The 25177-nt window shown below is 41.9% G+C and overlaps 1 protein-coding gene across 1 annotated transcript in view; it reads left to right on the top strand.

Moving 5' to 3' along the window:
* Positions 1–25177, top strand: part of LOC102299925 (synapsin-3) — a 160182-nt gene that overhangs the window by 54042 nt on the left and 80963 nt on the right. The window contains exons 4-5 of the mRNA XM_005939231.3: positions 3136–3193; positions 15802–15893. Of these exons, the coding sequence (XP_005939293.1) occupies positions 3136–3193; positions 15802–15893 (150 nt within the window). The remainder of the gene's footprint in view (positions 1–3135; positions 3194–15801; positions 15894–25177) is intronic.

Genomic DNA, 25177 nt, shown 5'->3' with positions numbered 1-25177 from the left:
GGTGGTCCTGACTGCCAGGGGGCATTGCCTGTCTAGTATGTAGGTCAGTCATGAAGAATCCCAGCTTCCACAATTACAGAGAATGAGACGGCTTGGGACCCAAAACTATCAAGCCCAACAGCTGGGAGATGTTAGGAAAAAAGATCCTCCTCAGTGACTGTAATGAACATTAATGAATGGAGCTAAAAGGACACATGTGGGCAGATGAAAAACAAAAGAAGGCGGACAGGCAGAAGAGGAAAGAGGCTTTCTGTTTGGTGGAAGAGAAAAAAAAATGTTGCAAAAAGGGAAATCTGTTTCAGTCTGAGGAGGTTGAAAAGCCCGTCCCAGTAACAGAAGGCCTGTAGCATGTAGCCCAGATCCTCAGCTCCTCAAGGGTCCAGCCCGGAGCCTTTGACAGATTGTTCACTGTCCCACGTCTGAGAGTTCAGCAGCGTCACCTGCAGCTATAAAACAAAAACAATAACCAAAGATCTACGCTTAAGAAAGGAGAGCTGACTTATATCAGATAATGGTGCTCTTATTTTGAGTTGTGTATCGTTAAATACTTTAATAACTGTAAGGTTGTTGCAAATGATTGTGAGAAACCCCCTCTTCAGTTATATTCGCCATATATCATTACCCAACATGCACTGGGCAATTATGTATGCAAGACAAACTGGACGTATTTTTATTCACATTAATGTAGTCATAGATAAGTTGATACTATGAAAGTCTCAGTATACAATAAAACTAGAGCATGATATTGTTGACACTGTGGCAGGTGTTGGGTCAGTCCACCATTCCACCAAATGAATAGACTGAAACAGCCGGATGGATGGAAACATATTCCAATTACAGTTTTATAATTGACATGGACATAATGTGTAGACGCTTAGCTTTCATTTGCGGGTCTCCAGATTCAAATTGGATCAAAGGTTTGGGAGTTTCAGATCCTGAACATGTGCCACCCTCTTTTTAAAGGGACCAAATGTAATTGGATCAACTGACTCAAAGGCTATTTCATGGGTAGGTGTTCCTTTGTTATTATATGCTATTATCAATTAAACAGATAAAAGGCCTGGAGTTGATTTGAGGTGTGAAGATTTTTGTTGTGAAAAACATGCAGTTGAAGGAGGTCTCCATGCAGGTGAAATAAGTCGTCCTTAACCTGCAAAAAGAGAAAAAGAAAACATCCAAGAAATGGCTAGAATAGCCGGATTGGCAAACTCTACACTTTGGTAAATCCTGAGAATCAAGGGAAGCGCTGGTGAACTCGGTGCAAAAAGACCTGGATGTCCACAGAAGAAAACAGCAGCGGATGATCAAAGCAGATAAACCCCCTCAGAATGGCCAACCAAGTGAACAACACTCTCCAGGAGTCTGCGTATTGATATCCAAATCTACAATAAAGAGAAGACTGCATGAAAGTAAATACAGAGGGTTCACTGGAAGGCACTCATAAGCCTCAAGAACAGAAAAAAGCCAGCACAGTTCTGCAAAAACATTCTTTGGACAGATGAAAGCAAGACCTCTGTCAGAATGATGGCAAGTAAAAGTTTGGAGAAGGCAGCTCATGATCCAAAGGATACCACATCATTTGTAAAACATACCAGAGGTAGTGTGATGGTTTGGGCGCGCATGGCTGCCAGTGGCACTGGGACACGAGTGTTTACTGATGATGTGACACAAGACAGAAGCAGCCGAATGAACTCTGAAGCGTTCGGAGACAGACTGTCTGCTCAAATCCAGCTAAATGCAGCAAATTGATTGGGGAGTGTCTCATAATACAGAAGGACAATGATCCTAGACATACAGCCAAAGCAACCCAGCAGTTTATTAAAGCAAAGCAGTGGAATATTCCAAGAAAGTCACCTGATCTCGACCCAGCATGCATTTCACTTGTTGAAGTCTAAACTTCAGACAGAAAGGCAAACAAACAGCAACTGAACGCCGCTGCAGTCAAAGCCTGCTCGAGCATTAAAAAGAAGGAAAGCCAGCGTCTGGTGATGTCCATGAGTTCAAGACTTCAGGCTGTCATTGCCAGCAAAGAGTTTTCAACCAAGTATTAGAAACGAACATTTTATTTTCAGTTATTACTTTCGGGCCCCTGAAATAAAGGGATTGTGTTGAAAAATGTTTTAGTTCCTCACATGTTTATCTTTTGTTTAACCCACTGGATTAAAGCTGGAAGTCAACGGCATCTTGGTTGTTTCATTTAAAATTCTTTGTGGTCATGTACAGAACCAAAATGAGAAAAATGTTGTCTCTGTCCAAATGTATATGGGCCTAATTGTAGCTGCTCTGTCCTTTTTTTAGGCTTTTTTAAAATGCACGGTTTAGCCGTGCATTGTACATTCAAATTAACCAAAGAGAAAAAGTTCACGTTTCACTTTTCTGTACACAAACATCTTGAAATAGCTCACAGAAGCCACGTGCCACAGAAGCCTCTGCAAGTCTGATAGGACAAAGTCTGATGGGATGTAAGATAACTCTTCTGGTAACTGGAACTTAATTGTGTCAGACCTGAAGGAAACGGCTGCACATCAGGACAGAATGATTCCTGTTTTTTTCCCATGTGACTGTCACGTGACTTCTAAACTTAGTTTAGTGAGTAAGTGCTCAATATGTAGCAACCGCAGTGCAGTTTCACCTGCTCTACAAACTGCTGCCACAAACACATGAGAAAAAGCAACACGCAGCTACTCATTCATTGTGCTGCCTTTATTAAAAGCACTTTTTTTCACCCTTAGCCAAGGGATTGTGTTTACTTGAAGCCCCGCAAGGTCAGATTCTGTAATCATGGAAAATGTGAGTCATTATTTTGCCTACTTGCAAGGTATTTTGGAAGGTCTGTTGAAATTTCAGCCCTCTTTCTATCAAATAAACAAAGATATTTTAAGGTTGTTTTCACTGTTAGGAGTGTTTAGAGCACGTACATTATTCTGCAGGAGAGGAATCAGTGCATATGACCTATAGTAACAAATCAGTTTGTGTTGGAATAGTGATTTATACCCTCTGAGTATCGGCTGAAATCAGAATTCCACTGTAGAAATGCCAAATGTGCATAATGCAAACAAAAGAAATCATCTGATATGGATCAAAAGCAAATCTATTATCATTTCTTTTATAAATTCTCTCTTTTATTTCATCTAGGGCCAAGTATTTCCGAGGGAAAAAGCTGAACGGGGAGTACGAGATCCGCGTCGAGCAGGTACAGTGTATTTAATAACGCTATTCTGCCTATTCATTATTTTAAAGTCATCATTGATAGCTATTGTGTTATGTACTCATTGATCCTTTAAACATAAATATTTTGCCTCTTAACAGCTTCGTACTGATTGCGCAGCAACATGTCACTAAAATAGTTGTAATAAATGATATGAAATGATTTACAAAATGTTTGGTTTTTTATCTGTTCAAAACTTCAAAACCAAAACTGTATAATAATGAATAATGCACACCAAGGTTATTGTCCATTTAATAAGAATGTAATAAATGTTGACAGACTATGGCAGTCCTGACGAGCTACATGTCGTCTTCCATTTAAAGTTTTTGTAAATCATCAGTTTGGCACTTTGGGACACGTGTGCAGTGGTCCCTTGTTTATCGCAGGCTAAAAATATAAAAAAAATAACCTGCAACAGACGAAATCCGCGAAGTAGTCAGCTTAATTATTTTACAGTTATTATAGATATTTTAAGGCTATAAAAAAACCACTGCACACTTTATGCACTTTTCTCAGACAGACATGAACATTTTCACACGTTTCTCTCTTGTTTAAACACTCTCAAAGTTCAAACCTTTGTAGAAAAATAAGTCCAGTATTATAAAATGAAACCTTTATTGTATTTATCTTTCGAACATGAGGGTTTGAGGTCTTACTTTTCATGTTTTCTTCAAGCTAAAACTGCACCGCTAGCTTAACGGCTAATTTAAGTTAATGAAGTTGTTCTTTGTTTTAATGGACACTTAAAATTTCTTCTCAGTCTTGAAATCTAAAGGATAAGAGTTTTTTTTTTTTTTTTTAAATTAACAGCGTATAACATTTAAGTGAATGCTTTAGTTGTTTAGGGGAAAAAACCTCCTAACGCTTCCACTCATGTGTCACCATATTCAATTATTCCTGTAAGGAAGAAAGCGTACGTTAATTCAGCACAGTTATGAAATTACCGCTTATATGTCTAGACATACGGTATTTACAGTGTGTAGATACCATCTAATTTACCTTAAAAAAGCTGTTCAGTTTGACATGTGCAAGCCATTGTTGAGACTGAAGCTGTCTTTGAAATGGAGTGGTGTGTTTTTATGTGAGAAGGGAAAGAAACCGCAGAAAGCTGGAACGCTGATTTTATAGCCTGTTTGCTTTACTCTCAACTGTTGTGGTCACATCCTCCTTCCAGGACGGCGTGGGAGCTGGAATGAATCAACACTTTCTTTTGAAAATTGATTTTTCTTTTTTTTAATCTTGCAGCCTCATAATTATTGAACTCCAATAAAAATGCAGCTGATTTAATAATAAGCTCCCTTAAGAGAATAGTGAGGGTGAACCGACGTATGAGCACCCCTCCACCCCCCATATAGCTCAGCTATAGCTTGAACTGACCTACTTGGATTTTGTTCGACCCTCTTTCCCAGAAGCCCCCTGCACTGACAAATACAAGTCGGTTGCTAATTGCCTTCAGCAGCCAGATTCTTCATCGGCTGTTTGGAGCCTCAGAATGATGGAAACACGATCTCTGTGTGAAAACTTTGCGACATGCTGTGATGAACCATTTTAGGGAACAACAATAAAAGCAGAGAGTCCCGCTGCACTGGCTTCTGCTCTCTTGAATTCCACTGTTGTTGGCTTCTTATATAAATGTCCTTTCTTGAGTGACTTTGGGCTTTGGGGAGGCCAATCAATGTCTGATAGGTTTCCACTGTGTGTTTTTCTATCCAGGAATGTTTTTACACACTGCACTGGGAGTGTGTTTGGGATAATTGCTGTTGCCAGTCAAACACTTTCCAGATGATATTACTTGGCAGATAAGAAAAATCTAACTGCACTTTTCTGCCTTCATATTTCCTTCCAGTGTGACAGTTTGGGAGCTGAAATGCAGTTCCACACCATGACAGAGCCTCCTCTGTGATCGACTGAAGGGCCAGATGCATCTCTTAAGTCTTTGTTGTATTTTTTCTTTTGTCATTTTTGAAGAACATGACATTTAGATGATATTCAGTTGCTTCAGATTTAGTTTTTGGGGCCTGCCACTTCCTTTTTTGTCCTCCGCTTGTTCAGTTTTCCTCAATTTTCTTTAACAAAATGTACACCATGCCAAGATATGTCAAGTATTTAGCTAATAGCTCTTTGGGAATCACTTTGTTGGTGCAAAAATACTTTTTTATGCCTGTCAAACTGTGTTATCTTTGGCACTTTTACAACTAAAGAAATGGGAATAAATGGTGTGACGGGCTGCTAGTGACAAAGTGCCTAAAGATACAATTTAAATGAGCTCTTTGCTAATTTGTCTGCTTTGTATAGACACAGCACTGGTAAAAAAGGGGGGCCAATGTTCAAAGTAAGAGCGGCTGCTCAAGACTGCTTTGAAAAATTACAAGACAGTGTGGCTTTTCAGAAGCAAAACATAAAGAAATCAAGGGTGGCTCAAGATTTTTGCCCAGTACTGAAAATAGCCTCTTTGTTTTTTTTCACCAGAGTTGAAAGATAGCTCAACATGAAGGCCGTTTAGGTGCTCCCTGAGCTGTTTTTTCTCTGTTATAATGTAATTACAAACTGCATGCCTTACATGGATGGACATTTAGTTTGCTAGTTGCCATGCATCATGTTCATGCTGGTTAAGCTTTCTAAAGCAATGCCAAACCTTCATAACTCTTCTCTGACTTGCTTGCTGCCATATAAGGTACCATCTTTAGACTCGCAGAGCACACACTCACCACAGCGTGTGATGGTGCACTAAAGGAGGCCGGATGCCAGTCCGAACTTGTCCGAAAGAGAACCAGGAGAGACTGGCTTTGATTCTCAGATGTGATCTCTCATTAAAGTGTGCTGCCTCTTATTTACACGACTCACTTCGAACTTCAGTTTAGTTGATGCTCACAGCCCCGTGTACACTGGCTAATCCCACTTTTCTTTTTTTAACCACTAAACAGATGCTTGTGGCAGTGCTGCTGGTGGCTTATTTGTGCTCCTAAGTGACTCATAAAACAAGCTTGAACCCATTGCTTTCTCACAAAATCATTACATGCAGCTTGTTCAGTAGTATTTCTTGATTCTGTTGGGGTTGAGGGTAACTGTAAGTCAGCATACCTTCTGGATTACAAACACACAAACAGTCCTGACTGCAGAGAGCCTGTTTCTGTGTAACTTCTTCACTGCACTCGGCAGTCATCGGGCTGGGAGTTGTAGATTTCTTTCTTTCATTGAAGCAGTTAGGCAGCACAGTGGCACGGTGGTTAGCACTGTTGCCGCACAGCAAGAAGGTCCTGAGTTCAATTCCACCATCAGGCTGGGGTCTCTCTGTGTGGAGTTTGCATGTTCCCCGTGTTTGCGTGGGTTCTCTCCGGGTACTCCGGCTTCCTCCCACCGTCTAAAGACATGCAGCTTGTGGGGATAGGTTAATTGATTAATCCAAATTACCCATAGGAGTGAATGTGAGTGCGAATGGTTGTCTGTCTCTGTGTGTTAGCCCTGCAACAGACTGGCGACCTTTCCAGGGTGTACCCTGCCTCAACAGACCCGGCCTTTCTGATGAGTTTGTTTGCGTCCTTTGCTTGATGCCTCGCCCCCTGCACGCCGCAGCAAAGAAGATGGTGCTCGCAACAACAGACTGATAAAACATTTAGAGCAGCCAGCTGCATACATTGAAGTATCTGAGCTTTTGTAGAAAGTAAGTCCAGCTCAGACCCTTTTTGTAGGCAGCGTCAGTGTTAGCAGACCACTGCAGCCTGTGGTCCAGTTGATACTTATGTAAATGGTAAACGGCCTGTATTTGTATAGCGCTTTACTTAGTCCCTATGGACCCCAAAGCACTTTACACTACATCCACCCATTCACGCACACATTCACATACTGGTGATGGCAGCTACATTGTAGCCACAGCCACCCTGGGGCGCACTGACAGAGGCGAGGCTGCCGGACACTGGCGCCACCGGGCCCTCTGACCACCACCAGTAGGCAACGGGTGAAGTGTCTCGCCCAAGGACACAACGACCGAGACTGTCGGAGCCGGGCTCGAACCGGCAACCTTCTGATAACAAGACAAACTGCCAACTCTTGAGCCACGATCGCCCCAAATTTTATATTGTGAATATTTCAACATCAGTCCCACCAGTGCAGACAGGGGAGGGTCGGGATCTGTTCCTGCCAAAGTCCTCCACCAGCTCCTTTGTTTTGGCCACATTTAGCTGCAGGTGATTCACCTCACACACCAATCAGTCAGTCCTCTGTACGCCTCTTCCTATCCCATCTCCACACTTCCAGTAATGGCTGTGTCATCAGAGAATTTCTGCAGGAGACGAGTTTCTTTGATGTACTTGAAGTCGGCTCCATAGATGATGAAGAGAAAAGGGGAGAGCACAGTTCCCTGCATTTCCATCCCAATCTTTAATCACTCTAACCTGTTGCACATCCTTAGTGTTCGGCCTCACGTACAACTCACTACAAACCATTTCCTTTGCAACCCCCCGCTGAACATTAATGAAATTTGCTAAATACTAAAAGGGTAAAACCAGTTATGACAAAAGCTTGGTAATATCTACAGATTTCCCAGATATTTCTACCTCACTGTGGTCCTGTCTAACCAAGCAAGGCCCAAACAGGGAAACATCAGAAATCAATTATATCCCTAACATAACCCCGTCTTCTGACCTGCGTCTGTATTATATCCTTCATAGATGTTAACTTGAGGAGTTTTATCTCGCAGTAGGTGGCTGTAGATTATTCGACCCTCTGACTCAGTCAATTTGTTATTTGAACACTTGCCTGCTGTTTTACATTTAGACTCAAGAGCTGTGTTCATTCAGACGAGTGGTACATTCCACAGATCTCTGGAGCTTGTGGGATATCCATCTCCTACAATGCCTTTTGTATGTGTCTGAAGGGTCTTGGATGTGTTGCAGCCTTGTGGCAGTGCCAAGTTCAAGACCTTCTCATTTAGTTTCTCGTGCACTGGCAGTTTTTTACCGTGCCTGTTTCACTTTTAGATATTTAGAAAATTCTGACAGTCTGCTGCAAGATTTTTGTAAAGTTCAACAGCTACAATCAATGTTGATCACAGACGTAATGACACCCAACAACAGGCTGGCAGACAAACTGCCTGTTTACTACCCACAACTCATAAACACTGTAATTTACACAATTGGACAGATTAAACAGAACTGAAGAGGTCTGTTGTTTGCAAAAGAACAAGAGGCACTTCTGTAGGGTTGCCGGCTCATGTGTGGTTTGGGTCGCGCGGGGCAACATCTGCTGGGCAGGCATATGACCTCAGCGCCGTCCACGCTCCTTTCCGCTGCAGTCATGGCGGCTCACAGGCAGTTGGCTGTATGTTATCCGTACCATTTTTTGGCTCGTACTTGCCCATGACATAGGGCATGTGAGGAGAGCTTTCAGAAGACGGATGGTTTGGTGTGTAACTTGCTGCCTTCTGTTGCTCCGTTGCACTTAGCATCTGTCGTGAATTTCAGCCGTCAATGCCTCGGTGGATTATTTCACTGTTGCACAAGGTGGTAGCTATTAGCAACAAATACCTCTCTGTGGTGCATATGAATAGTCCACTGTACTTCAGGCTTCTCAATTGCATCAGCATGGGATTCAGCCGAGCTTATCGAGAACGACGAAAACATTAAACAAAGTATCTGCCCCGCAACTACTGCGTGTTCCCCATGTGCTGAGTCAAGTCACGCAGTTTTGTTCTGACTGCAGCGTAAAACTGAACAGCTCGACCTCAAATAACAAAAACAGCGCATCACATGCCAGATAATGTGGGATTAATAAAACTGCTATATTTATGTAACGTTTTCTATTTAGAGTTGTTTTTAAACTAGGTGTCAGTTTGTCAAGGTTTTCCCCCATTGAAACCAGAGATGTAAAGCAATAAAAGAAGCAGTTTGGAGCAGAAAAACATCTATTTTGAGGTGAAAAGAAATCACACAATTGGAGCTGGGGGTAGTGAGAGGCAGTTTTTATTCACTGGCAGAAAACGAACTTAGAAACACAATACATGAGCACTAGAAACAAAACCAAAATCCAAACTGGGAAGGATGATCTCAACTGGGAGTTCATGACATAACCTGACAAAACATGACGACTGAGGAACACACAGCTAACACGGAGGACACGTGGGAAAAACACAGGGCTTAAATACATGCTGGCATAATCAGGGAATGGGAGACAAGAGGGAAACACAGCTGGGATAATGCACTCATGACGAGACGCTGGGAAGCAGAACTGAAACCATAAACATGGGACCAGGACTACCAAAGTAAAACAGGAAACTGAGACAAAGCACCAAGATGCAAACTAGACACTAAGACGTGGAAACAGGAACCTGAAGCACAGAGATGATACAAAACAGAAACCACAATCCAAGGACTGACGATGCAACATAAGCAGAAAACCATAAATCATAATGATAATCAGAACTATCAGTTCACCAATAAACACAAAGCATTGGGTCCATGACCAAGTACCGTGACAGTTACTGAGACTTCACCGCTTACGCTTAAGATGACAGTTCAGTTTGTCCTGGAGACTTGCGAACTTAAAGACCCAAAATTTCCATTGCACGTGTTACACTTCAAATAAATTCAGACAATTTCAGCTTTAATACTTCAACTAATCTCTGGTTTGCTCCTTCAGTCAAAACTGGATATCATGATAATATTTTATGTAAAAAATTATCAAATATTTTCGCCTTCAAGAAAAAAAAAATTGTCGTTCTGGACATTTTTGCAAATCAAAGATTTAGGTGTAACGTGGCTGGTCCGTTTAAGTTGTTTTTGATTCAGGACCAAGCAAAATGCACCTTTACCCATGTGAAAGTTAATAACCTTCCTTAGTCCGGATCTAAAAATACCAACAAAGATTCCAGATGAGCTGCTGTCAGATGGTGTTTACTGTAAACAGTATCCATGGGTTAATGTAACTTGGCAAAGTTGACAGAGCGCACAAATAAATACTCCTTGTTGCCTTTCACCACAGCAGTGTTTGCCTGGTATGAGACTTTATCAGTCAGAAAGAGGCTGTATCTGATTCAAAGGCCAGTTAGACGTTAGCTGTGTGCTAAAAAGAAGAAAAGATCACAAGTTTGGATGACTGTGATGAAAGTAGCTGTGAGTAGAGGGAATGACAATGAAACTGAAAGTGCAGAAATTCAAACAAGCTTAAGTAAGCAAGATTTGTTGATCTCAGCTTTGAGCCATAGTTAAACTTAATCGTAAATCAACTTTCTCCCAAACTGTGTTTCTGCTATAGCAGTTTGACTGCACACCATTCTTAATTCAGCCTGGATGCAGGTCAACAGATGAGAAGAATCAGTTCTGGAGGCAGTTGTCCTGTGTATCACTTCCTGTTTTCCTTTCCCAGGGCAAGAGCTGTTCCAAGACAAGTGTTTGAATGTGGTACCGTGATGGTAACCATGGCACTGTGAAAAGCCTCCTGCCCTGGCTTCTGGGCCTGTGCCCTGTACCAGCTTCTTTATCCATTACTACCCAGTGACACTGGCTGTTAGCACTCCTTTTAAATGTAACCAGCCAATTGGAGATGGTGTGTAATTCTTGAAGCTTGCCAAAATGTTGCCCACTCTCTGGTTTTATCAGGTCGCCACACAAGCCACTGTAGGCCCTGGTGTTTGGGATGGGATTTGTTTAGAAGCAGCACGGTGCATTAGTGCGTACATGTGCATGGGAGTGTCACGCAGTCAGTGTGCATTTGGGTGTGTTGTGCATTTAGGAGCCTTTCTTGGCACGGCATGTGCTGCAAAGCACACAGATGTTTCTTTTGGGAATGGGTATCAGTAAGAGGGGAGCTGAGAAAAGCACCAGAGCCAAATACATGTCCTTCAGGCACAGTGAGCAAGAGTGGCGCCTCGTTGTCCCTGAAATAAGATTATGGTATTTATTCGCCCCCTGCTCTTCCTCTGAGAGTGCAAAACAATAAATAAAAAGAGGTGGGTGTTTCTTTTTTTCCCTCCCTCTCGCTCTTGCCCCTCCACCCCCTCCCCCACCCAAAAAAACCTGAACAGTTTTGTTACTCAGCAAATTCTTTTTAAAGGAAGTTTACTCCCCCATACAAGGTTTACATGGGCCACAGAGCTATCCTATCCTGATAATAGTCCTTTTTATGTAGATGAAAGCCCGTGTGAGTCTCAATAAAGTTTGGCAACGCCTCTGATGAAAAACACAGCTTGAGGATGTCCAGATACCAATTTGCTTAACTAGCAATGCAAGCTTATTTGTTTATTAAATTACGCAAATACTGGACTGAAAATGAGTGATGAATCCACATTTTACATTTTTTTTGGTTAAAATCAGCTTTAATATGAAAGAGAAAGGTATAACCATCAAAACACAGTGGAGGCTGTCGTGGTTTTTGGCTGAATTCATCCAGTGATGATCTTATCAAAAGTGATGGAAGAATGAATGCAGAAAAAATACTGCTCTGGAAAGCAACTGATTGGTAATAGCGTCACGTTTCGGTCTGACAGTGATTCTAAATCTAGTTCCAGTCCAGTAAAAGCAAACCCGGATAGAAAAAGACATAATGGGACACTACCAGTCATGGACTGGCCTCCCCAGAGCCCGAACCTTAACATTATGTAAGCAGTGTGTGATCATCTTGACAGAGACGTTGACTTTCAAGCTTGTTAGAATTGTAAACTAAATCTGATATTGACTCTTTTTTTATCTGTACTGTTGTCTGCCAACACCTAAGGGGAAATGTCTTAGCTGCTAAATGCCCAATTGTGTTTCTGTAATGTGTAATGAATTTGGGATTTTGTAAGAGTTCTACACTGGTAGAATAAAAGCAGTCTACCAGTGACACTGTGAATAAAGAAAAAAAATGGTTTGCTGACCATTCTTGCAGTTAACTACAACTTTCTCCAAGCTGTGAACTGTGACATACCTTAATGCAGATCTGTCAGACCAGCTGCAAAAGGTTTCTTGCATCTAACAAGTCCATGATTTAAACCGTCAGCCCTCGAGTCATAAACGTATTTGATTAGCTGAATGCCATATGTCATTAGCCATGTGCTGTACATGTGTGCTGGGATTTATTCCAAAGGCCAGATATCACTGTGGGAAGGTGTTTTTCACCCCATGAGTGTCCTTGGGAAACATTTGAATTGTAAAAATAAGAAGAATTTTCTTTTTCAGAATAATAATAATAGTATCTTCAAATGGTAAATGGCCTGTATTTGTATAGCGCTTTACTAGTCCCTAAGGACCCCAAAGCGCTTTACACAACCAGTCATCCACCCATTCACACACTGGTGATGGCAGCTACATTGTAGCCACAGCCACCCTGGGGCGCACTGACAGAAGCTTCAGATGTAGCCCATTAGGTGTGCATTAGGTATGCTTTTTGGGTCCGGCTCTCCAGCCAAAAGCAGTGTTTTCAGTATCTCGTCCTCGTGGCGTAGTCATGCAGCAGTTAAAGCAGAGCTGAGAACCAAACAAACGCTTGGCTCTCTGTTTGACACTTTTGTGAAATGGTTATGAAATGGTCGCTTGGTTATTATTTCATTTTTGCTCACCGAGCCACAGCCAAGCCACAGCTGGTTTGGGATTAGCACACCAGGAAATGCAGCCGTGTTTCCTGTGAAATGTGGCGCTCGAGAGTCGACCACGTCACTTCAGATTGACTTTTTGCTTTTCCACAAAGAGCAGGCTACTTGTTTAGGGCCCATTTAATCCACTACGTGAGTGTCATGTCTCATACTTGAAACTGATGTGACGACTACCAAACGGCAGCGTTTCGTGTCTGAGGTCAACCGACTGCTGTTTAGTGTCCCTCCAGGGGCGTTCTGTACCTGCGGCAGATGGAAGTTTACAGTGACACAGCTTGACAGACTCTCCTCTGAGGGAAAGCAGAGAGCATGTTCAGAGTGAGGAATGAGGTCTGACAAACAGGCTGGAGCTGCATATTTAGGGTGTAGCTTTGGTTATATTACGCAGACATATTGTTTCTGCTGTATAATGCAATTCAACTCAACTCGTTATAACTGACTACAGTAGCTGTAGGGGCACCAATGACTGTAAATATGTGTTGTGTTTTTTAAGTGGATATGATGTATTTGTACAAGAAGGTACAGCTGGAGAATTTTTAGCTAATCCTAGTTAGCATGAGTAATTCACGACACAAAGAGGTATTAATGTTGGCTAGCAAAGAACAGAAATTTATTTTTTTGACAAACTTGCTCAGGAGGTAGAGAAAGTTATCTACGTACTGGAAGTTTGGTGTTTTGGTCTCTGGCTGTTCCAGTTTGTTTGCCAAAGTGTCTTTGGGTGAGACACTGAATGGCAATGCCTCAAGATCCTCTCTGAGGCATTCATCGGAGAATTGGATGAATGAAGCATGTCGTGCACTCAGAGTGCTTTGCTTCGAGTGATCACGTAGAGTAGAAAAACTACATAAGAACTAGTCCATTTACTGTTTAATTAGAGGATATGGGAATTCTTGGGGAGAACATGAGGCCCAAGTGGAGCTGAACCACAATTTGTGGTTGATTTTTAAGTCCTGGAGTTTCCCATATGGGTGAATGCCACGGTTGACAGTAAAGGTCTAAGCATAACTTCATAACCATTCGTCTAATGGTTAGAGGTAGATATACACTCAGCAGTAACTTTAGTAGAAACTGGGTTGGATCCACTTTTGTCTTGGCAGAGATTCAATAAGATGCTGGAAACATCCTTCAGAGATGCTGCTCCATATGGACATGATACCATCACACAGTTGTTGCACACCCATGATTCAAATCTACTGTTCCACTCACGGTTGCTCTATTGGATTGAGATCTGATGGCTGTGATGGTTATTTGAGTACAATTATTATTTTGAACTCTTTGTCGTGTTCAAAAAACCACTTTGAGATGTTCTGAGCATCGTGACCTGGTGCATTGTCCTGCTTTAAGCAGCAGTCAGAAGATGGATATACTGTGGTCATAGAGGGAATGGCATGATTAGCAAAAATACTGAGATAAGCAGCGGCATTGAAACGATTCCGACTTGGTAGGAAGAGGCCCAAAGTGTGCCAAGAAAATATTTCCCACACCATTACACCACCAGCAGCCTGAGCTGTTGACTGAGCAAACAAGGCATGCTTTCATGTTGTTTATGCCAAATTGTGACCCCACCACAGATATTAGGTCACCAAGGTCTGGGCCTCGGTAATTTCTCTTCCAAAACAAGACAATAAAACTGAGACAAATCAGTGTTCATTTGCCACATGACTTTTAATTTGAAAGTTTTATGAAGTCCTTGCCTGTCCTACAGTCCCTATTACTGGGATGTATTGAGACGGTTAGGTTGATAAATCACCCACAAGGAAGGATAATAGGTTGATTTAGGAGCGATGGGCGAATCAGAGGCACAGTAGGGCCAGAGCCACTGAGTAAGGAACTTTTTCCTTTGTGCAGTTTTAATTTCAGTATTTACTTTCAGTATTATGCTATACGTATAGCTCAAGTTTCTTTTTACTCCCACAAAAGAAGGAAGATGATAAAATATAGTTTTTTACAGCTTTCAAAATTTCTGGTTTTGACTTTTTGCAACTCTAGGAGCCCGTCTCCTCTGAAGTGTAGCCTTTTCTGTTGGTTATTAGACGTGCTTCACCTTAAACATAAGATATTAGCAAAAACAAATTTGGACCTCATTGATTTCTAAACCTGAGCATGATGCTGAACGTGACCTCCACGCTCTAATCCAAAAGGCACATATGATGTTGTTTTCCCATTTTAGCAGGTTTGCCTGGGTTTTGTGTAAGTTCTGGTCTACAAAGAGTTTCTTTATGAGCTTTTCTTTGCCTGCATATGTGCTGAGATCATTCTCTAATGGTTGGAGCTTGTTTGGAGAAAGGAAGGTCTGATGTACCTCTGACCAGCATCACTGAATGGTGCAGTCAGAAGTATGCGCACACCCATTAATGATGTTATGGTATTCTGGCACACACTGGAGTAATTTCCTATTTCCTCATTGCTGTCTAGCTGCAACAAAGTTTCTTACTATTTTGCTCATTTCTTTAGGAAACCTTGAGAAATCCTTTGCAGTAACTTGGTTATCAATCTGATAGAATTACTCTTACTCTACTCTGAAATTTGGTCCAAAGCAGTAAACATGAATAGATTTATGGGCTGTTGTGACAATCAGTACAAGGACATTTGAATCATCCCTCCCAATTGTGCACAAAGTCCATTCCCAGAAGTCAACTGTCGCCTTTCGTTCTGAGTATTTCTGGAAGTTTGACTGAGTCATTAGGTAGCCAGGCTACGGCCTTTCACAAGGCCCTCACTGTCCAGAAGGCCACTGACTGGGAATAACTCAATTAGCCTTCTCTCACCAGCTCACTTTGTCACTCTGTATTTTGCTCATTTCCATGAGAGTGCAGAAATGTAAAATGGAGGTGAAAGAGTGTGTTGTAGCACTATCTTGTTGATTTTTGGTACTTTTCACAAACAACATAAAGTCAAATTTGAATGCAGTCTAACACAGTGTCCACATTTCTTCCAGCTTGCTGACACTGATTCAAAGGGACTGTGAAATGCTCTATGTTTGTGCATGTCGTTGTATGATCTTGACATGCCTTGTCTTCGTTACTCCTAGGCAGAGTTCTCAGAGATCAACTTGGCTTCCTACGTTAACTCGGGATGTATGGTGGACATGCAGGTCAATAAAGGTGGCACCAAAGTGATCAGGTAAGACACTCGAAGGGAAGTCGTTTGAGGCACTGGGCCATCCAATATATACTGTGCCACAGTGAGCCTGCACACTTCTTTTCTCTCAGTGCTGTTAAGCATGGCTCTGTGTTTCAACCCCCCTCCCCCGGCATGAGTGAGACTCTATAAAATCAATGCTTTAATGCGATTTAGCCTTTGAAAAAACTAAAAACGGCTTGCTTACTAATTTTTATCCTTGCAGGAAAATCTGTGTGACAGTGGAAAACTGTTTAATCTTTTCACTTTGGTCACAGTTTTCATGTGCGTTTGAGCTTTCTTTTATCTCTGGCTCTCACAGCGTCACCGTGAGGTTTTTCCACCCTGCAAATGCACGTTAAACAAGCAGGAGTTGTAGCTAAGTGACCGAATTAGAACTCGGGCAAAACTGACGGTTGCTATTAATCTACTTGTACTAGTTTTTTGCATAAATGTTTCTAAATAACATGTAGACCTCATGTTGCTTTTACTTCATGAAACCTTTCAGTACAGCTGTTGTGGGCTGATGATGGTGACAAGCTTGGACAGTCATCAGTCATCAGTGACGTACTGAGCAGTTGGGTCAAAAATGAAAATATTAGCAAACTTTTCATTCTTTAGCTCGCAAGAAGGGCTTCTCTTCCTGTAGTACTGGTTACATTTTAGGAAAACTTGCACACAATGATCAACGAATGGCTCTTGACCAAACGTTTTTGTTCGATGTCAAGGCCATTTTTGTTGTTTTATCGACCCTGTTCCAAGAATCACAAGAATGGGCTCCTAAAAGAGTCGGTCTGGATTATGATTAATTTCATAAATGAAATGTATGCTGTGAGATAATGTTGCCTCCAGTCTAAACCATTTCCAAATGGGACAGGATTTAGTCTTAGTCTTAACTAACCTCTAGAGACCCATATACAAGGATAAATCCAACTTAATTTTAAGTTAAGATATTTTGCTCATGTAGGCGGTTCTATGATTGCCGTTGTTGATATTACACCTCTGTCTACTTATTGTTCTTCCGTTTTACGCCTTCGCTGTAAAAGCCTGATAGTGTATCCTTGTTTCCCTGGCGGGTAGGCGGGCAATGCGGACACATCGGTTTGAAAATGCAATAACTTCAGAACAAAGCAATGTAGAACTTTCAAGTTGACATAATAGGTGTGTACTAAAACTCTCAGAATCTTAGTGACCTCAACCTCAAGGTCAAGGTCAGAGGTCAAGTTTCCTATAAGTGTGGTAACTGCGATAACTCCAGAAGGAAGTCACCTAGGCTTTTGACATAGGTACCAGCAGTGGTACCTGAGGGGGTACCAGTAATTTCAGTTATTACTCTTCCTGGGTTTTAGCTTGGATGGCACTAATTTGCTAATCATTTGTCTTTCTTAGGCAATCATTGGATCAACCAATGAAGTGGTCTGAACCCAAGCAGTGCACTTTAGATGGTAGTTAAAAATGTTACTTTTCCAATGGACTTTTCAGCAGTTGGACTGCACTGTTTCCAGTCCTAAGCAAACCAAACCAAAGCGTAGGTACTTCCTATTAGCTGCTAACATCCAGCTAATATTTAGCAGTGGAGCAAAATGGGATTCGGAGGAGACAAAACAAAATGATAGTAATAACAAAAATGATATTAATAATAACTATCGTTGTGATACTGTAGCTATAGAAAATTTGAAAATGAAATAAAATAGTAGCAATAACTGTACGGTGTTAAAAATAAAAATAAAAGAGAATCCTTAAATGTAACCTAAACTGTGCAAAATCATCCAAAAAGAACAATTACATGTGCGTATTATACACACAATATCGATGTTTTATTTTTAATTAGCAGCGTTACCATCTATGTTTGTTATGTCATTAAATTAATTTTCCTCTCGAAATATTTTTGGGGAGTTATGGGAAGAAGCCTGACCATGTTACAAATCAAGTGAGAATAACTGCCGACCGAGAAGGCGAATGGTGCTGCTGTTACAATGCCACCTGTTGTCAGAGTTGACACTGAGGTTATTGTGGGGGTTGAATATTTTTCATGATGTTGCTGTAATGGTGGAGAAGCCAAATTGGTTACAGATGGTGTTACTGCTGCCTCGCTCACAAACACTGACATTCACTGCCAGATTATTTGGGCTTGGCTTATCATTTATTATTCTGAATCTTATTCTTGTAACTCAAGAAGCCATTCTTAAGGAATGACTTCTTGACAGGGAAACTAAGATACGGAGAAGGCTGTGTTATGGCTTGGTGCCGTATATCAGCGAGTGGTGTTGGAAATTTTGTCAATTATGAATGCAGGAAAGTACTATCCACCACGGAAGTCAATTTACTAAGGAAAGAGTGATTGACAGTGGCATGATAATGGCTCTAAACACACTGCCCGTGCAGAAAAATCATACCTGGATAGAAAAAGACACAGAGGAACAGAATCAGTCAAGGACCCGTCTCCCCAGAGCCGGGAGCTCAATATTATTAATGCAGGGTGGGATCGTGTTGACCGAAAACGGAGCAAACTCCAAAGAAGAGCTTTGAATGACCCTCAAGAAGTCTGAAGAACTATTCCTGAAGCCTTTAAAGAAGATTTAAAGAAACAAAAAGAAAGCTAGCCTAAGAGAGTCCAGGCTGTGATACAAAATTTGACAAGCCAAATGTGGAGCCGAATATTGACTTTCAAGCTTGTTAGAATTGTACAAATCTGTGGATTTGTGCATATTTCAATACATTTCTGCACCTGTTTCCCATTTTGCAAAATAGAAAAAAAGAGGGACAGCCCAAGGTTTTTGCACAGTAAGCTGTAGAAGATGGACTTTACATGTTGGGCTTATGTGGTATAACAAGGCAAATCTGACCTGATATATCCATGTGCATGTGTGGCACACCCAAAATGCATGGCCACTTTTGTGTTAATCATTTAATTTAATTTATTTAATTTGTTTATCAGTTATTTTCTGTGGCTATTAATATCCAAAATGACTTTGACAACATGACCAACCTAACCAGTGCATTATTTTGTCACATAAACTGTATAGAAGGTACAAAGAAATGGAGCAACACCCCAGGCGGAACTATTATTCCAAGACAGGTGCTACCCGGTTGCTTTAGGGGGATGGACTTCCGCCCACGAGTCAAATGCAATCTGAGAGGCAAACCGAGTGTACTGTCTTCATTGCTCCTGAACTTTACCTGTGTTTGCAGGTTGGTACCTGGTAAAGAAATACTACCACTGTTTGTACATAACAATGTTTTATCTCCATGTTAACTTGTGAAGAAGTAGAATAGTACCTGTAACACTTATGGGCACTGCCGCGTGGTCGACTCGCATCAGTGTGAGACAGCGGGGTCAGGCTGCGCAGGCCGCTAGCAGAAACGGCGCGGTAATGTTTTGTATTGTGGGTCGTTAGCGCCCAGAGCATTGTCTTGTAGGAAGGTCATTCATATCGATTCTCTTCCTTTCTTCTCCTCCTCTCCTTCCTGCTCCTTTTCTAAAGTGCAAGCTGTTTGACAAAAAAGAAATCATTAAGGATTCTGCATTAAAGTTTGAAACATTCTGAAACCGCTTTTGGGATCCAACAGAACATTATCGTGAAATCAAATGATCAGCTCAGGCTGCGCACCTGAAGCTGTTGGATCCTGCTGATGAAGAGTTTTGTGTCTTTTTCTGCCTCTCTTGCTTTTCCATCTCACTGATTCCCTTCATCCAGAAATTCTCAGAGAGGATGTTTCTCTCCTTCTCCTCCTTTTGGACTTTGGTTATGCAGGATTCCTCCTGACGAGCGACGTTATCTTGAAGAGCAGCACAGGCGTCGTTCCATTCTACTTCTTTTCTCGCGGTGGACGAGGTCAGTGTGTGCTTTCACCCGAGGTGTTGGTTTTTCGTGGACCTCGTCTTTTTGTGTGAGGTTGTTGTGGAGCTGTCTTACCTTTGTTTTATGCCCATCTTCTTGGATAGCGATCATTTCTTTGGGAGAGCTGCGTCTCGTAGCTCTTGCACGGTTGCTGATTGCAGCAGCTGGTTTGTGGGTTGCTGCTGACTGAGTGCAGTGTTGTCTCAGCTGATGCTCGCTGTAAAAGGCAACACAAATGTGAACTAGGCCTAAAGCCTGAAAGCATAAATGTAGCTATTGCAAAAATCCAGCCTCATTCTTATCATTAGATACACATAAAAACACAATGTGTCTACTTATGTATGCACCACATTCACTCCAGCACGCCACACTTGGCTATAGGACCTGCTGTTATCCAAGGACAGCAGTTGTTGCTGCCAAATGGGATTCTTAGGCTTCTTATTTCCACACTTACACGGGTATTTTTTTAAATGTGGATTTTTCCAAGTTTGATTTGAAACACGAAAACTCAAGAAATGATCTCAAGTGATTTCAAGTTCATGGCAGAGCGACAGGTGGCGCTATAACGCACACTGTGAAGAAATGTTAGCCAATTAAAAACCTGCAAATGATAACATGGCGTGTAATGTGACATCACAAAAGGAGCTAAAGGCACCTTTGAAGTTGGGGAATTAAATCTCAATTTTCCATATCCGCATGTAAATGCAAGAATGGAAAGTCTTCACCCTGGTAGATTTTCATAAGCGATCCAAAATGTTTAATTTGCAATTATTTAGACTTTCCACGACACTTTTGCCACTGCACTAGCAAAGCAGGATAAGATGCACATTGGCTTTGACAAGATCCTTAACCAAGATCAAGATTTGGCAAGAAAGCGATGACGCCAACCTGGTGATTTAGCCGGCTGAACCTTAGTGTCCAACAAATGCACGTGATTAGTCTTGGTGCTTTATGGACTTCCTGCCTAAACCTAGGAAATGTTAAGAATGCCGGTCTGGTGTCACGGTGTGAGGACAACAACCCTCAACACTGATAAAACAAAGGAGATGATTGTGGACATGAGGAAGAAGAAGAGGCCTCACCAGCCGCTGTTTGTCCAGGAGTGTGAGGTGGAGAGGGTGAGCAGCTTTAGGTACCTGGGCGTCCACATCAGCGAGGACCTCACCTGGACACTGAACACCACACAGCTGCGCTCTCTGCAGAGCAGCTACCATCGCAGAGTCCAGAGGAGCGTCGCCTCCATCCTCAAAGACCCCACACACCCCCAACACGGACTGTTCACACTTCTGCCCTCCAGACGAAGGTTTAGGAGTGTGAAACCCAGAACGTCCCGACTCAACAGCTCCTTCTTCCCCCCTGCTGTCAGACTCCTGAACAGCTGACCTACCTCAACTGCAATTTGCACATCAGACACTTTGCACACTAACTTCATTTTGCACATTAAGCTCCATCTACATCAACATTTGCAAACCACACTCGTCTTCCTTTACTTATTTTTGTACTTATTTATTTATCTTCCATAATTTTTTATCCTTATTTCTCTTGTTCTTTGAACCCTCGCCTAACTTGGCATTTGTGCATGGACAGCAAAGGAAAAACGTGCAACGTGGCACAAGCTGTACAGCCTACAGTAGAGCAGAGTGACACACCACAAGGTACAGTAGTTCTGGCATTTTATTCCCTGCTGCTCTGCTGTAGTCAGCCCTTTGGCTTCTCTGCTCTCTGCTGCCAAAACCTCCAGCCAGGCTGCTCGGCTCAAAGTGGGAACACTGGTCGCGGCAGCCAAAGTTTGATAAGCCAGGGAGCAGTGTTCCTCTCCTCTGCCATCTTCACAGAGCTCTGACTGTGGTTAATAAAGGCAGATGATTCATTAGTGGTGATTAATATTGGGCTATGGGGACGTTAACTGCTGGCGGTGAGTATTTTATTGAGCTTGTTTTACTGTTGCACTCACTGGAAGTAGTTTGGGGCTGGAGCCAGATGCTTAAAATATAAATGTACAATTAGAGTGGACGTGGAGGACTGAGAAGCGTTGGCGTGTTCTCTGTAATGCAACACTGAACCGTCATCGTGGCGAGCATCACAGTTTTATAAAACATATTTTACTAGTCTTGGAGGATCTAATTAATACTTCTGCACACATTATTATACCCTCGAGGACACTGATACTTACAGTAACACTAGATCTCACAAGTGAACCACTCTAAATGCCCTTTTACATAAAGTTCAGCAAATACATTTAGTAGATGATGAAATGGTGAGTATTATTAACCCACTTAGCTCCAGACAAAAGCAGCAGTTGTATGGACAGAATAGCAGCGACATTCAGAGTCCAACCAGAACCTCGTCGATTAGAAAGAGCAATTCAGAAGTTCCTCCATACTTAGTGATGTTAGCTGCAAAAAGACACAGGTGCTCAGTAACCTCGCTTTAATGTAGCACTATAACTGAGCTGTCCTCGTGGGTGCAGATTGGCAACATGTTGCAACCAATCTGTCTGTGTTTATAAAGGAGTGGGTTAGGGCTGTTCGATATAACGACATATATCGGATATGAAAACGTCTATCGTTTCATATTATACCCTTTCGTTTGTTTCGTGGTGTTGCAAAATAAACTGTTTACGGCAATATGTTTTCATGGTTTGATGGTCACTGTAGCAGCTATATTCATTTCTTGAAGTTCCCTATTTCTCTTTTATGTATTTATTATTTATTACACTACAGCTGGACAAGCGAATGTTTTTATGTGTTGTCGTTAGCAACAACGACGGTAAACCCAGCGTGTGGCTCCGCTGTCCGCTTCTTTATTTTCCACATAAACCTTTCACAATAAAGCTGAAGATCGTGTTGAGATTTTTCAAAATAAACTGAAATGATATGCATTGTTCTCAAACACCAAATTTCAGAAGATGCATCAAACAAATTACCTCAAATAAAAACATGAAGTAACTATAAATGGCGGTTATAGTAACCACGTGGATGCAGGCACAGAGAATACCAGCATGGCCAGTGAAGATGACGCAGAGCCAGGTAGCTCCAAACAGAAGGACCAGTCAAAACAAGCCGAGGACTTTATTCCTAAATGAGGTGCTACCTCTGTAGCATGGAATGAGAATAGAATAGAACAGAATTCAACTTTATTGCCATTGCACATGTCACAAGTACAAGGCAACGAAATGCAGTTTGCATCCATCTAGAAGTGCTTTAGCCATAATATAGATATATTACAAAATATATGTTAGCAATAACATAGATATATAGATATATTACAGAAATGGATCTGTTATAGGTATGAGGGTACAAAATATGGGTCTATTATGGGTATTTTACAATGTATACGGTATGAAGGTCTGTTATGAATCTGCTATAAGTATGTACAGAACAGGATATAAATATTAAAACAAGTTATAAACAGTTGTAAACAGTTGTAGAATTATAATTATCTTATTTTACAGAATGATTGTCTATACAGCATTTACAGTAGTGCAGTTAAGTTCACCAGGATGTCTGAGGACAGGTGGTTCTTCCTCAGAGTCCTCAGGAAGAAGAGGCGCTGGTGAGCCTTCTTGACCAGCTTGGAGCAGTTGGTCGTCCAGGTGAGATCCTCGGAGATGTGGACACCCAGGAACTTGAAGCTGCTCACACGCTCCACAGCCGTCCCTTTAATGTAGATGGGTGGATGGACAATGGTTTGGTTATGAAAAGTCTGACACGGACCAGAAAACTGTACTATGCAAGTTATGCCGCAAACCGGCCCCCAGCACAGACACAGACATGGCAAAATAAATGTCTCATCAGGATGTGAGATTTTGGTCATATCACACATCCCTAGAGTGATTAGTTATCTGCAAACCGTTGCTAGTCTGTCTGGGAGTGATTGCAGTCAGTCCAAGTTGGAATGCAATTCTTTGGAGATTGGTTGTCCTGTGCAGGCTACCAGAGGGTGTGGCTATTTCACGAGCAAAGAGGCGAGACGGGCATTTGGATAAAAGGTTATCCTCTAAGCTAATGTTGGGCTCAAGTGTCCTAAAAATCACACTTTCCCTCTGAGAAGTTTGATTACATGCTGACATTACATGAGAGTTCATTCACTGTGTCCCACTTCAAAGAAAGTTTCACTAACGCTGGCGAACAGCAGCAAAAACAGCAGCGCTTACCAAAAGAAAGGTTCTGGAAATTCTCAACAACTCACCTCAGTATCGCTGTCTTTGGTCAGAATTGAGCTTCACTGACTCACTGACTCTTTTCACAAAGTCTCCAGAGACATGGACGCATGACTCTAAGGTAAACGGACTATGTACTCGAATTGGGAGGGGTGAGAAAACTGAATTCAGCTGCTGGCTACCAACCTAAAAGTTCATGTTTCTATTAATCATTATTCTTACCCATAAGCATTGGTTGTTTTTTTGTTTTTTGTTTTTTTCAGGGATATAGTCCTTTAAAACAGCGGTCCCCAACCTGGGGACTGGCCATTAAAGTGTCGCGGATAAATACAACAAAATAAGCGACTCACGGACCGGTACCAGTCCAATGTCTCAATGCATGCTCAATCATCCAGATAAGTAAATCCCATCATCCGGACGTAGCATTTTCAGTGGGAGAAACGTTTCATCACTCATCCAAGTGACTCTTCAGAAAGTCGCTTCTGGTCACACCTCATTGCTGTGATTGGTCGAACTTTGCTCCGTTCAGCGGGCATTACACCAGACTTCAGGTGGTGATGCAGAGGTCTAGAAAACAGACTGACTAACGTTTTAATATTACTTAAAAATGTCCTGTGGAATCTTTTTGTAGATAAACACAAGTTCACACAAAAAAAACCCCAAACTGATCAATAACTCCACTATTTAAAATGAGCTTATTTAAAGGATGTAAAATATGCTATTGGTATTCGTCACCAAGAGCCCAGGTGAGGGCAGTCATGGGTAAATACACATACATACAAATGATCACGTTCTCGTTTGGGCCCAAATTGCAGTTCTGTCATTTTCTGTCAATGAAAAACCTAATTTTGGACGAACTGTCAGGGCTGGAGGTGATGCTCTGAATCGGTTTCAACATTAGATCCAGACTTCTCTTTAATTCTGCGCTTTTTTCACTCTCTGTCTCAAATGGCTGAATTGGCTCGTCACATTCCTCGCCATTCTCAACCCCACAGATGGACAGAGGGAGGGAGGCCGCCAGATTACATTAGCAGATCCTTGTCCTGTTTCTTTCTTCTTCTTTTTTTTTACCCCCTCTTTTCATTTAATTTTCTATGCTGCGAGCTACCCGCCAAAGAAGGCCACCCCCGCTTTCCAAATCCCTTCTGCACATATAACAAGACTCTCCGCCTTTGGTTACCTCAGGTGACAATTTACAATTTAGACCACACAGAGGCTGTTCACACACACACACACACACACACACATTGGCCAGCAAAGAATCCTTAGCATCCCGCCCCCCT

Source organism: Haplochromis burtoni, unplaced genomic scaffold, assembly GCF_018398535.1.
Source record: "Haplochromis burtoni strain Fernald_Lab_line unplaced genomic scaffold, NCSU_Asbu1 Contig_267, whole genome shotgun sequence".
Lineage (NCBI taxonomy): Eukaryota > Metazoa > Chordata > Actinopteri > Cichliformes > Cichlidae > Haplochromis > Haplochromis burtoni.
This window is presented reverse-complemented; position numbering and strand designations above follow the sequence as displayed.